Source organism: Lissotriton vulgaris, chromosome 2_2 (assembly GCF_964263255.1).
Source record: "Lissotriton vulgaris chromosome 2_2, aLisVul1.2, whole genome shotgun sequence".
Taxonomy (NCBI): Eukaryota; Metazoa; Chordata; class Amphibia; order Caudata; family Salamandridae; genus Lissotriton; species Lissotriton vulgaris.
The window spans coordinates 7,151,132-7,163,230 of NC_141688.1; the positions used below are offsets into that span (position 1 = coordinate 7,151,132).

The 12,099-nt window shown below is 46.8% G+C and overlaps 1 protein-coding gene across 1 annotated transcript in view; it reads right to left on the reverse strand.

The window, feature by feature from the left end:
- Positions 1-572: 572 nt before the first annotated feature.
- Positions 573-12,099, reverse strand: part of LOC147728931 (sulfotransferase 1 family member D1-like) — a 308,979-nt gene continuing 297,452 nt past the window's right edge. The window contains exon 8 of the mRNA XM_086959171.1: positions 573-1,930. Coding sequence (XP_086815297.1) covers positions 1,818-1,930 — 113 coding nt within the window. The 3' untranslated portion in view covers positions 573-1,817. The remainder of the gene's footprint in view (positions 1,931-12,099) is intronic.

The following is a 12,099-nucleotide window of genomic DNA, read 5'->3' on the forward strand; positions in this document are numbered from 1 at the left end:
TTACTCGAAAAGGCTATCATCAATATCTATAGTTACTTTGGAAACCAATATCTTGATGTTGGAGTAACACACCAGTATGATAGATGATTGACTTAATCAAAAACCGCTGAAATTAAATTAGAAACCGATGTAATTGAACTGAAAACAATGATAATCAATTTTTGTCTTGCAATACTGGCATAATTGTATACATATGCATTTGTTATTTGAACCTCTTCATTGGTCCTCAGCATGCCCTGCAAAACATTGCCCTCCATTCTTTTATAAACACAAACTTTATAGAGCATATTTAGAAACAAATTCTTGTGTAGGTCCTATAAACCTATATAGGATTAGCGCGTTATGACAACATGGTGTCCAGACTGATTCCACACACCCACACTGCGTATGTTCACCTGTATACCTGCTAGCTCACAGTTCCACAGTAAACTCCTCTTACCAAGGAGAGAATAGTTCTTGGCAACTCACATGACAACCCTGTCCCATCAGGGATTGTGGAAACAGTGTAATACTTTTCGCTCAATCACTTGTGCTCACTTTGTTTCGGAGAGAAACACAGAATAAACAGTGGGGGCGTTTCAATAGGCATTTATTGAACCAGCGTAATTCTAGTGTAAAATGGGTGTATAGACAACCATAAGACAGAAACAGATATAAATGATTATAGTATAGCATAGTAGATTTCTACCATAGTGCTAAAACAATGAATACAGGAAGGGATATGAATATATGTCAGTAACAGTGTGTACTCCTACGATGCAACCCTAACTAGATGTACATAATTTACCTTGCATGTGTGTAGGTGTAGAGCCAAGAATCCCCCTAGGCTGAAGCCAACCCCATTACCTGAAGTGAGAGACAACGTCTTAGTCTCAAGATGGACACCCGCGAGGGATGTCAGACCCTGTGAGCTGGAGTGTCAGAGTGCAGGAACCTCAGTGTCTATCTTCAGCATAAAAGTCCTTTTTTCCTCTCCCTCCTCAGTAAAGATATGGTGTTTATATACCCAAAGTGGTACCCACAGGGGATCTACCTTGCTGTGTCATGTCAGACTAGGATGACGGAAGGAATGACCCTTATACATAGTTATTATGCAGGAGATGGTAGTCCTGCTGAGATTCCAAGAAGCCTCATCCATAATAAATGAGGCTCGTTTTCAGAGAAAATCACCCGTCATTTAAGCAGTACCATAACTACATAAAAAGTCAGTACCAAGAACCATTATGTAGGGTAACGGCAGGGTAAATATAGGTGAAAGGTTTGGTTACTATCTGAGCCGATATCGGGGCATCTATGAAACATAACAAAATGATTTACTACAGTGAATACAAGTATTTATGAGGAGTGCCTAATGAAACCATTGAAATATGTACTCAGATCTCCTATCAGTATCTGCATAATAATTGAGATTACGATTACATACTAATGCAAATTTACAGGCAAGGGTCAATAATAGCAGTAGCCTGCCTATAGTACACTGTCAATGCACTTTGATTCTTTGATGTACAGGCACTACAAGATAATTAGTCACTATTCATTCATTCACTACACAATATCTCAGGTAATAATGCGGGTGTAAAAAGTGACAAATACAAAATGAATGCACATTGAATTAGTGGCATGCACTCAATGGCAACAAGTCTGAGATTACTAAACCCATTTTACAGATTAATTATTTAGGTTTCTGTCATCCTGTATGAGTGGCTATTCATTAATATCAAGGCAGATGTCTCTGAAATTGCACCAAAGCTTTTTCAATGCTACAGAGATACAAAGCAGCAGTTGTGAATTTTAATTTCTTTGTGGCTAATTGCTTTTCATGCCTCCATATGGAAAGAAAGCGAGCTCCCCTCCATTTTTTCTGCATAATCTTCATCAAATCTCTCGTTCTGGGCCACGGTGAAGTGATTCTTCCAGTCACCAGAAATCCCTGTAAAGACAGAGACAAAGATTATGGTTGATTATTTAGCACCATTCTGTTCCGTATCCTTTAAGGCAGACCAAGTAAGAGGGTGAACAAGGCTCTTATTTCGACTTCATTTGTTATAATTTCTCTATTGATGTGTCAAAAGCTAGCTGTACCTCCTTGATGCAGGTGATTAGATTAACCACCAAAGCACATGCAAAATTCTGGCTCAAAGAGAATGACAAAATCATGAATATGGCACCTATGTGTCTGAACGATTCATTATTTGATATACAGATGCAACCTTGTCCTGTAATGCGGTTGTCACACACTTTCTGTATATCTTCTTGTGTCTCAAACACTGTCATCTCCTGTGGCTGTATTCTATACTCTTGCAGGAGATGCTTAATATGATAACAGACAGGAGACCCTGAGGGGCTTCCCACTGTGTATCTTAATGCCCAAGAGGGCTGAATATCCAGAGCCTGGGTAATTGGAAATTGTTAAATAAAGGCACATTAAAGTCACATTTGGGAATATGGATCCCTGCCTTATGTTATACTTATATTGTCAAGAGTGCCTCACCTATAAGCTACCTACTGAAAGGGAGGGGCGTTTAAGTAGAATGTTTGCCAGAGTAAGTCAATAAATGCAATTCTAACAAAAAAAGGAATTTTACTAGAAAGATGGAATAACAATTTGTAATTTCTCCTCTACACAGGATTATGCAGGATGAAGGGTCTGTCAGAAAAACAGTTCTGAGCAATGGCCTAATCTCTTGAGCAACATTGAGGCAGACATTGAGTTAGTCTTAATGGTGTGATAATAAACTGCAGCAGATTAAGATATTCTCTGAGAAGAAAAACTGTGTTAATATCATACTCCTGGCCCAAACACAAGTAGTTCCATAAATATTCCGTTATCTCACAGTTCGAACTGACCACAAGTGGAAAGATCATAAAATATCTATAGTAACAAGGTAAGCAATACAGACTATATCCTGGAATACAAATGGTGGATGTTAAAATCCAGTGAAGAGTTCTCATATCACCCTGCTACTAACTAGTGTTGCAAAGTCAAATAACATCTTGATGAAGCTGCCCAAGGTGGGTGCCGCAATAGCCAACAAGCTCTTGAAGCCTACCCTGCAATGCAAAAGAAATTTTTATTGCATATGGTCTGTATTTGCCCTTGTCTACTCCAAGCAGATCGAACCTTGTTGAACAATAGATTACTGAATTTGGTGTGAGATCACGCTGTCAAGCCATCACATTCTGCTTCTTTGATAAATCAATCCTTTTGACTTGACGGTTTCCAAGTTCTTGCTTTTGGTGTATAATATTTTGAAATTAAATTTACAATCTTTATAGACTATCACTGGGTAGAAGGAGTAGTTTCTTACCTGTAACTCCAGTTCTGTAGTAGGGGTATCTCTGTTATAGTCATAATCTAGTGAATAGTCCCGCTCATGTGCGGGGAAACCCCGGAGCAATAGAAAATAATCTCTTAAACTGTCTTCTTTGCAGTACTGCATACACACTTAAGAGAAAATTAAAGACAAATAATGCAGCCTATACATGTAAGGCTTCAACTAGAAATGCAAGGATATTAAAAAAAAATCCCACTTTAGACCTGTCTGTCAGGTTTAACCATGGAAAAACACTTCCCCCTTCACCAAATCCTTGGAATGATAGAGAGGAAGGACAGGACAGACAAGCCCCCATAGGCTGCCATTATGTGGCTTACAAAGGGATACCCTGACTTTAAGGAAACTTTCCAGAACTCTCGTGGTATCCCAGAACTCCCTCCACTTTCAGTTCTTTTTGGAGGTGTATCAGCTAGACCTGTAGCATTCCTCATTTCATCACTTTCTCCACCGGGGAGGAGGGCGGGCGCTTTGGACTAAAGCAGAGAAACCCCTACTACAGAACTGGAGTTACAGGTAAGAAACTACTCCTTCTGTAGTAGGGGATCTCTGTGTATAGTCATAATCTAGTTAATAGAATGGCAAGCCCATCCCAAAAACAACCCGGCGGTGCAGAACAGACAACACCACTATTATGCGAACACATTTCGCAGCAAAGCCTGTCCGACCTGAGCATCTGCCCTGGATTCAGAGTCCAGACAGTAATGTTTAGCAAAGGTATGGACCGACTTCCAAGTGGCATCCTTGCAGATTTCTGCAATGGGAACATTACGAAGCAAAGCAGTTGTGGCCGCTTTGCCCCTGGTGGAATGAGCCTTAGGCTTACCCCCTAAGGTCTTATTCACTTTCTGATAACAAAGCTGGATACACAACACAATCCACCTAGAGATAGATTGCTTCGAAGTAGCCAGACCAGTCCTAACCGACCCATAGTTGACAAACAATTGGTCGGACCTACGAATGTCTTTGGTCTTATCCAGATAGAATTTCAACACCCTTCTAACATCCAGGGAATGAAGAGACCTTTCCGCTGGAGTGGAAGGAATCTGGAAAAAAGTTTGTAAAGTTATAGTCTGATTAACATGAAAATCAGAAATCACCTTAGGAAGGAACTTAGGGTGAGTACGCATCACAACCTTAGCAGCATGAAAAACAGTATAAGGTTCCTGGCAACACAATGCCTGAATTTCACTCACCCTGCAGGCCGATGTGATGGCCACGGGGAACGCCGCCTTCCATGACAGGTGTTGCAGCGAGGCCTTATGAATGGGCTCGAAAGTTCCCTTCATCAGCCTGGGCAGCACCACATTCAGTTCCCATGAAAGCGAAGGCAGCCGAACAGGAGGAAACACCTTCTTCAAACCTTCAAAGAATTCCTTTATCACAGGGATCTGGAAGAAGGATGTCTGTGAAGGGCATTTCCTGTAGGCAGTCAGCGCAGTGAGATGAACCTTAATAGAATGGAAATTAAGTCCAGACTGCGCCAAATACAAAAGGTATGGAAGGATGACATCTTCCTTGCATGTTGTTGGATCATAGTTCTTGGACGTGCACCAGATGCGGAACCTCTTCCACTTGTAAGCATAGGAAGTCCTAGTGGAAGGTCGCTTAGCCTCCTTCAGTATGGCCATCCAATATTCAGGGAGATTCAAATGGCCATATTGCACTATCCCAGGAACCATGCCGCCAAACTCAAAGACGAGAGGTTGGGGTGCACCATCTGCCCCCCGAACTTCGTGATAAGGTCCGGCCTGCACGGCAGCCGTATGTGCGGAAGGAGAGACCGGTGAAGTAGGTCCGTGAACCACCACTGTCTGGGCCATTCCGGAGCAATGAGGATCATCCGTGCCCTGGACTGGGACAGCTGGCTGAGCACCGCCGGAATCAGGGGAATGGGTGGAAAAGCATACAGAAAGCTGTCCAACCAGTTGATCCATAACGCATTCCCCAGAGTCCCCTGCTGATAGTACCTGGATTCAAAGTCTCGGCATTTCCTGTTTTCGACAGTGGCGAACAGATCTAATTCTGGAGTGCCCCACCTGGCGAAGACGCCTTTGAGTACTTTGTCGTTTATGACCCACTCGTGGTTTTCCTGAAATAGTCTGCTGAGGGCGTCCACCTGAGCATTCTGCACACCTGGCAGATGGGTGGCCGTTATCGTCAATCCTCTGGCTAGCAGCCAGTGCCAGATCGCCTGCCCTTCCTGTGACAGTGTGCGCGATCTCGATCCCCCTTGCTTCTTCAGATAATACATAGTGGTCATATTGTCCGTCTTTACAAGCAGAGAGTTGGTCTGGAAGGACAGAGGAAAAGCCTTCAGTGCCAAGTGAACAGCTCTGAGTTACAGGAAATTGATGTGGTACGTTGACTCCGTCGGGGACCACAGTCCTTGGATCTGTAATTGTCCGGAATGCGCTCCCAGTCCATGGAGAGAAGCATCCGTCACGATAGTCTGAGAGGGAATGTCCTTGTGGAACGCAACCCCCTGGAGGAGGTTTTCCGCTGAGCACCACCATCTCAGGGACTGCTGAGCATGTAGAGACAACTGTATCCTGTTGTCCCAGGTCCCTCGTCTCTGGTCCCACTGATCCTCCAGACATTCCTGCAGCGGCCTCATGTGCAGGCGTGCATGTGGAGTGAGGAAGATGCAAGAGGCCATCGACCCCAGTAGAGAAGACACCATCCTCACTTATCTAGATCGAATAGTCGTGAGAGCCTGAGCCTTCCGAAGGATCGATATGGGTCTCTCCTCCGTAGGAGACACGTTTGCTGACAATGTATTGATCGATGCCCCCAGGTATTGTAGGCACTAGACAGGAGTCGGGACCGACTTGGACATGTTGATGTGCAGACCCAGCTGGCTCAACAGAGCGGCCGTCCTGTTGAAATGCAGTTGTGCTTCCTGGAAGGTGGAGGCTTTGATCAGCCAATCGTCCAGGTACGGGTAGACAAACACCTTTTTCTTTCTCAGGTGTGCCGCCACCACTGCCATGCACTTTGAAAAAGTCCTTGTAGCAGACTTCAGTCCAAACGGTAGTACGGTGTACTGATAGTGATTGATGCCGACCAGGAAGCGCAGGAACTTCTGGTGTTTCCGTGCAATGGGCACGTGGAAGTACGCATCCTGTAAATCTATCGCGCAGAGCCAGCCTCCCCTTTGCAGCTGAGGGTAAATCTGGTGCAAAGATAGCATGCAGAACTTCTCCCTGCGAATCCATTTGTTTGCTTGTCGCAAATCCAGAATGGGCCTGAACTCCTTCTTGTCTTTCTTGCGCACCAGAAATAAGCGTGAGTGAAGACCCTTTCGCTTTTGAAGCAGAGGAACGTCTTCTATTGCCCTTTTTCTTAACAGGGTATTGGCCTCCACCTGGAGCTCGCGTAGTTGGAACTGCGAGCAAACCGGTGGAATCGCTGGAGGCGGGCTGATGAAATGAAGACTGTATCCATTGCAAACAATATTCAGCACCCACTTGTCCTGAGTAATTTTTCTCCACTCTGCCAAGTAATGTTGTATGCTTCCCCCCACCGGAGTGGGTAACAGACGAGGGGGAAGTAGCACCTCAGGGCTCAGACCCGGCCAGGCCCTTATTCACTGACTGCTGTCCACCTCTGTCCCTCTGGCGCTTCTGGAACGGTCGCCGCTGGTATTGCTGCTGCTGCTGTCTAGCCTGCCAACCCTGTCCTCTGCCCTGCGCACCATACCGCCGTTGGAACGGGCGGTAGGTCTTCCTCTGTTCCTTCGGCTTCTCCAACCCAACACCCGTCAGGGTCTCAGCCTCCGCCTTCATGCGGGCCATCTCCTCATCCGCATGTCTGCCGAACAGGGTCGCTTCAGAGAAGGGCAGATTGGCGACCCTCTGTTGAGCTTTGGGCTTCAGCGACGTTAGACGCAGCCAGGCATGTCGGCGCAGGTTAATACCGTGGCAGTACCCGTGGGCTGCCAACAGCGAGGAATCCGCAGCGGAGCTGATTATCTGGTTAGAGACCATCATCCCCTCCGTGATGATCTCCTGGAAGTCCTCTCTGCGTTCCCTGGGAAGATGTTCCGCGAACTGCTGCAGGGACTCCCACATAGCTCTATCGTACCGCCCCAACAATGCTGAGGCACTGGTGACCTTCATGGACGTGAAGGCCGTACCACATACTCTCCTGCCCGCTGAGTCCATCAATCGACTCTCCTTATCAGGAGGCACCGTTGGTGATGGCGCGGTGGAATGTTGTTTCCTGGCTGCCGTCACTATCACTGAGTCCGGCACAGGATCCAAACGCAGAAAGGCAGGGTCCGACTCAGGGGCCTTGTACTTCTTTTGTAGCCTTGACAGTGCAGCCTTCGTAGAGGCAGGCGTGAGGAAGAGATCCATGGCTGGTTCTTCTAGTCCTGGCACCAAAGATAGTAGAGGACGAGACAGCTGTTTCTTATGCAGGGTCTCGAATATAACTGAGGTTGAATGCGTGGGAACCGTCAGCGTGATGCCCAGTTTTGCCGCTCCTCGCAACAAGACCTCCTGAAAGGAGGCAAATTCGTCCACCGGAGACACCCTCATCCGAGGGGAATCCGTAAGCATTGGTGAATAGTCCCTGGCACTGGATGACTCCATGTGGGGGGACCTGGACCTGTCTCTCCTGTGACGTCGTCTGGATCTAGTAGACGGCTGACGATCATCTCGGGACCTGCATTGTCCGGAGTGGGACCTCGGTCTCCTTAATCTTGGCCGATCCACTGGCCGTACAGGCGCGGGTTGTGGAGGCTGAGTTGGCAGCCTAGGCCTTGGAGGGCCTGAGGGTGGCGTAGGGAGATGTAACAAGTAAGACCTCGGAGGAGGAGGTGGGGGAGGAGGCGTTGGAGTCCTCGGAGGAGGTGTAGGCGTCCTTGGAGGCAGAGGAGGTTTAGGAGTCCTCAGAGGAAGGCCCCTAGGTAACGGAGGAGTCGGTGCTCCATGCCTAGAGGGCAAGTAGGCTTGTGAGTACCCAAGCCCAGAGACTGTTCCCCCCTCTTTCTCTTTGGCTTCCGTACCCTTGACGGGGACCTTGAGGTCGACCGCTTCCTTGACTAGCGGCGGCGCCGCCGCGACCGTGAGCTAGTGGTCGAAGAAGAGAGGCTGATTACTGAGGACTCTGTTCTGGCTTGAGAACGTCTTCTGGACCTGGATTCTCTTCTTCTTGATTCCGATCTGTCCCTCGACGTCGAACGCGTCGACGCCGACCTCTTCGACGTCGCAGATCTCTTTCTCGACATCAATGAACGCTTCCTCGACGACGAACGTTGAGTCGACGATGACCGGCGGTGTCGCCTCGACGGTGAGCGCCGATGCCTGCTAGACCCCTCTCGACGTCGGTGGTACCTCAACAACGAAGTTGTCTTCCCTCAACGTCAAACGACGCCGCCACTTCGACCCAGAGCCCTGGGAGAAGGGGAACACACCGTGGTCATGCCTCTCAACGTCAACGGAGAAAAATGCCCCAGAGGCCTCAGCACGGGCAGAGGAAGGATCCCCTTCATGCCCAGACCCACCTTGGTCACGCTGTCTTCGCTTCTCCAATCCTTGAAGCTGAGTCTTCTCCCTGTCCCTCTGGGTCCTATTGGAGAACTGTTGGCAGATCTCGCAATCCTCTGGGACATGAGAAGAGGGCAGACAACGAATGCAAACTCTGTGCTTGTCTGATTTGGCCTTCTTTCCATCACACTCTGGACACCTATCAAATAGGGATGGCATATTTGATAAAAAGAGTGGCTAAACTTACTAGAAAAACACCAGCAAGCGCAGAAAGGGCCAAAAGTGTAAAAAAATTAGAACACCCAAAAAGTGAGGGCTCAATGCTCCAGGGTCCTGCTAGCAGGAGCCGGAAAAAAGAACTGAAAGTGGAGGGAGTTGCTGTGCATTCTGGGATACCAGGAGAGTTCTGGAAAGTTTCCTTAAAGGCACGGTATCCCTTTTTAAGCCACATAATGGCAGCCTATGGGGGCTTGTCTGTCCTGTCCTTCCTCTCTATCATTCCAAGGATTTGGTGAAGGGGGGGGGGGGAGTGTTTTTTCATGGTTAAACCTGGCAGACAGGTCTGAAGTGGGATATTTTTTTAATAACCTTGCATTTCTAGTTGAAGTACTGGACAGTGTAGCCTTACATGTATAGGCTGCATTATTTGTCTTTAATTTTCTCTTAAGTGTCTATGCAGTACTGCAAAAAAGACAGTTTAAGAGATTATTTTTGATTGCTCCGGGGTCCCCGCACATGAGCGGGACTATTCACTAGATTATGACTATACACAGAGATCCACTACTACAGAACAAAATCACCTTAGTTTCGCTCTTAGGGGCCGATTCCAATCTCGCTAGTAAGGGCTCAGAACACGATCCAGGCAGAAAAAATATGAGCCATACGCATGTTTTCCGACCGACATGCACAGCTGTACGAGCGAAAAACACAGTTGATGGACTGAATGCAAAACAATGTCTTACATTCACCCCAGTACAACGATCTGGGCCTAAATCCATCGTTTTTTTGCACTCCACACCACCCTAGGTCAGACAATGGCTATATGCAAATCAGCCTTGACCCTGTACCTCATGGGAACAGTCTAGCCCGAACTACCAAGCCATGTCTTTCCTAGACCGGAATCAAGCATCCAAGGACCGGTTTCTGGCTATCAGCCTTCTTCAGCCTGGATAGCTTGACTCCAATGATGTGGAGAGCCTGGGACTCACGTCTGGGCATACCCAGCCCACTCGGGGTGAAAATTGCAAAAAACACAGTTGATGGTCAGAATGCAGAACAATGTCTTACATTCACCCCAGTACAAAGATCTGGGCCTAAATCCATCGTTTTTTTGCACTCCACACCACCCTAGGTCAGACAATGGCTATATGCAAATCAGCCTTGACCCTGTGCCTCATGGGAACAGTCCAGCCCAAACTACCAAGCCATGTCTTTCCTAGACCGGAATCAAGCATCCAAGGACCGGTTTCTGGCTGTACGAGAGAGCAAGTATGAAGCGAGAAACGCATCATTTCCGGGTTTGAACCGCTCCGTACGTCTCATCCGTAAGCCAACCATGCCATGCAATGGAGGTGATTTCCGACCGAGCCAGCACGATGCACTATTCGGACATCCGGATTGAGTCGGTGCCTTTGACACGTAAACGCTCCAGGAAGCGGACTTCCAGGTTCGGCGCGTGAACCCCCTTCACCCGTAGTCGTACAAGTCGATCACAGGAGGGAGTGGAGGGTCCCCCTACACATGCATGCATGCAGGTGGCACAGATGCGTCCCCTCTACAGGAGGCGCCCTTGTGTGCAACCTACCTTTTTCATTAATGGAATCCTATGTACGCGTCGTATGACAGGATCCCATTGACTTCAATGGGGCTCCGAGCGACCTGTGTCCGTCAGCGCTTGTTCGCATCATACTCGGACGCTCGCAGCACCGGAGCACGAGTTGGTCGGAAAGCCCTCCGAATCAGAGTCGGACAGAGCCTTCTCTGAGCGAGATCGGAATCGGCTCCTCAATGTAATGAAATGTATTCGTTTTATTTTGAAAGACCTGACATATTTTAAGAATTGTTGAATTTTATACAAATCTGTAATTTCAAAACCAGTAACAAACAGTTGCGGAATTGAGTGGAATATGCAAAGTCAATCCATTACCTTACATTTTAGTAATTTCAAAATCTGTGCCTAATAGTTACGGTACTTAGTGGAACAAGCAAAATCGATTCACTGTCTAATATTTTAATAAGGATTGTAATCATTGAAGCACTTTAGGATTAGTTTGCACCAATCTTTGCATAATGATAGCTATTGTTTTTAAAGTACACTTTTACCTAATTGCAAAGGCTAATATCCAATCGCTATATTTTACGTCCAATGTATTGCTGAGCGAAGGGTTCAACTAATGGATATTGTAATGATTGTTTATAATCAAACAATAACATTCTTGACCATCAAGAAAGCTAGTGTTGCAACGTTGGGGGTGCCCTGGGCACCCCCAACTTTTTTCTGACTGGAACTGGTGGTAACCTACTCTGGTTGACCCTGGGCTCTGTCTTGCCAAGCCCAGGGCCAGTGTAATGCTGAAAACACACTTAGACTACAGTGAAAATACATACAATCTCTAGGGTATAACATGGGTTAGGGTACCTCTATGATTGGCATGAACTCCCCTATAAGGTCCTAGTACATAATAGGGCATGGGGATTTAAATTACCTTTAAGTCCCTAGTACATGATAAGGCATGGCAGTTTAGAGGTCAGCAGCCTTTCTGCACTTGCATGTGTGCACTGCTGAAGCCTGAGGTCAGCTTAAATGCAGCCCTGTGTTGCAGGACTGCTTTTAAAATTCAAATGTAATAAACTACAATGTTTCGGCATATTGGCCACGCCCAGGGTCTCCACTATGTGTCCCAGGGGTGGTGGGTCAAGTACTTATAAGGAGGAGACTTACAACATGATTTTTATATGTGCTGGGGTTAGTGAAATTGCACATTTCACTCCCAACATTGTAGTAAAGTGCTTTCCAAGACTGACTGTTGTGCTAGGAGCACTGTGAAGTGAGGACCTGCAATATGTTTGGATATTCAGAACCCCTTAAGTCTCCCCTAGGTATTCCAGGGTGTGGGGTCCTTTAGATATAGGCAGGGTCCTTATAAAAGATGTTTTTTAAGCGCTGGTGTTGGAAAAATTGCCTGGTGTTTTCTCCCCATTGAAGATCCACAGACACATATATTAAAATATGTTAACTAATAATTCACACCAGGTGAATCATGAAACCACCA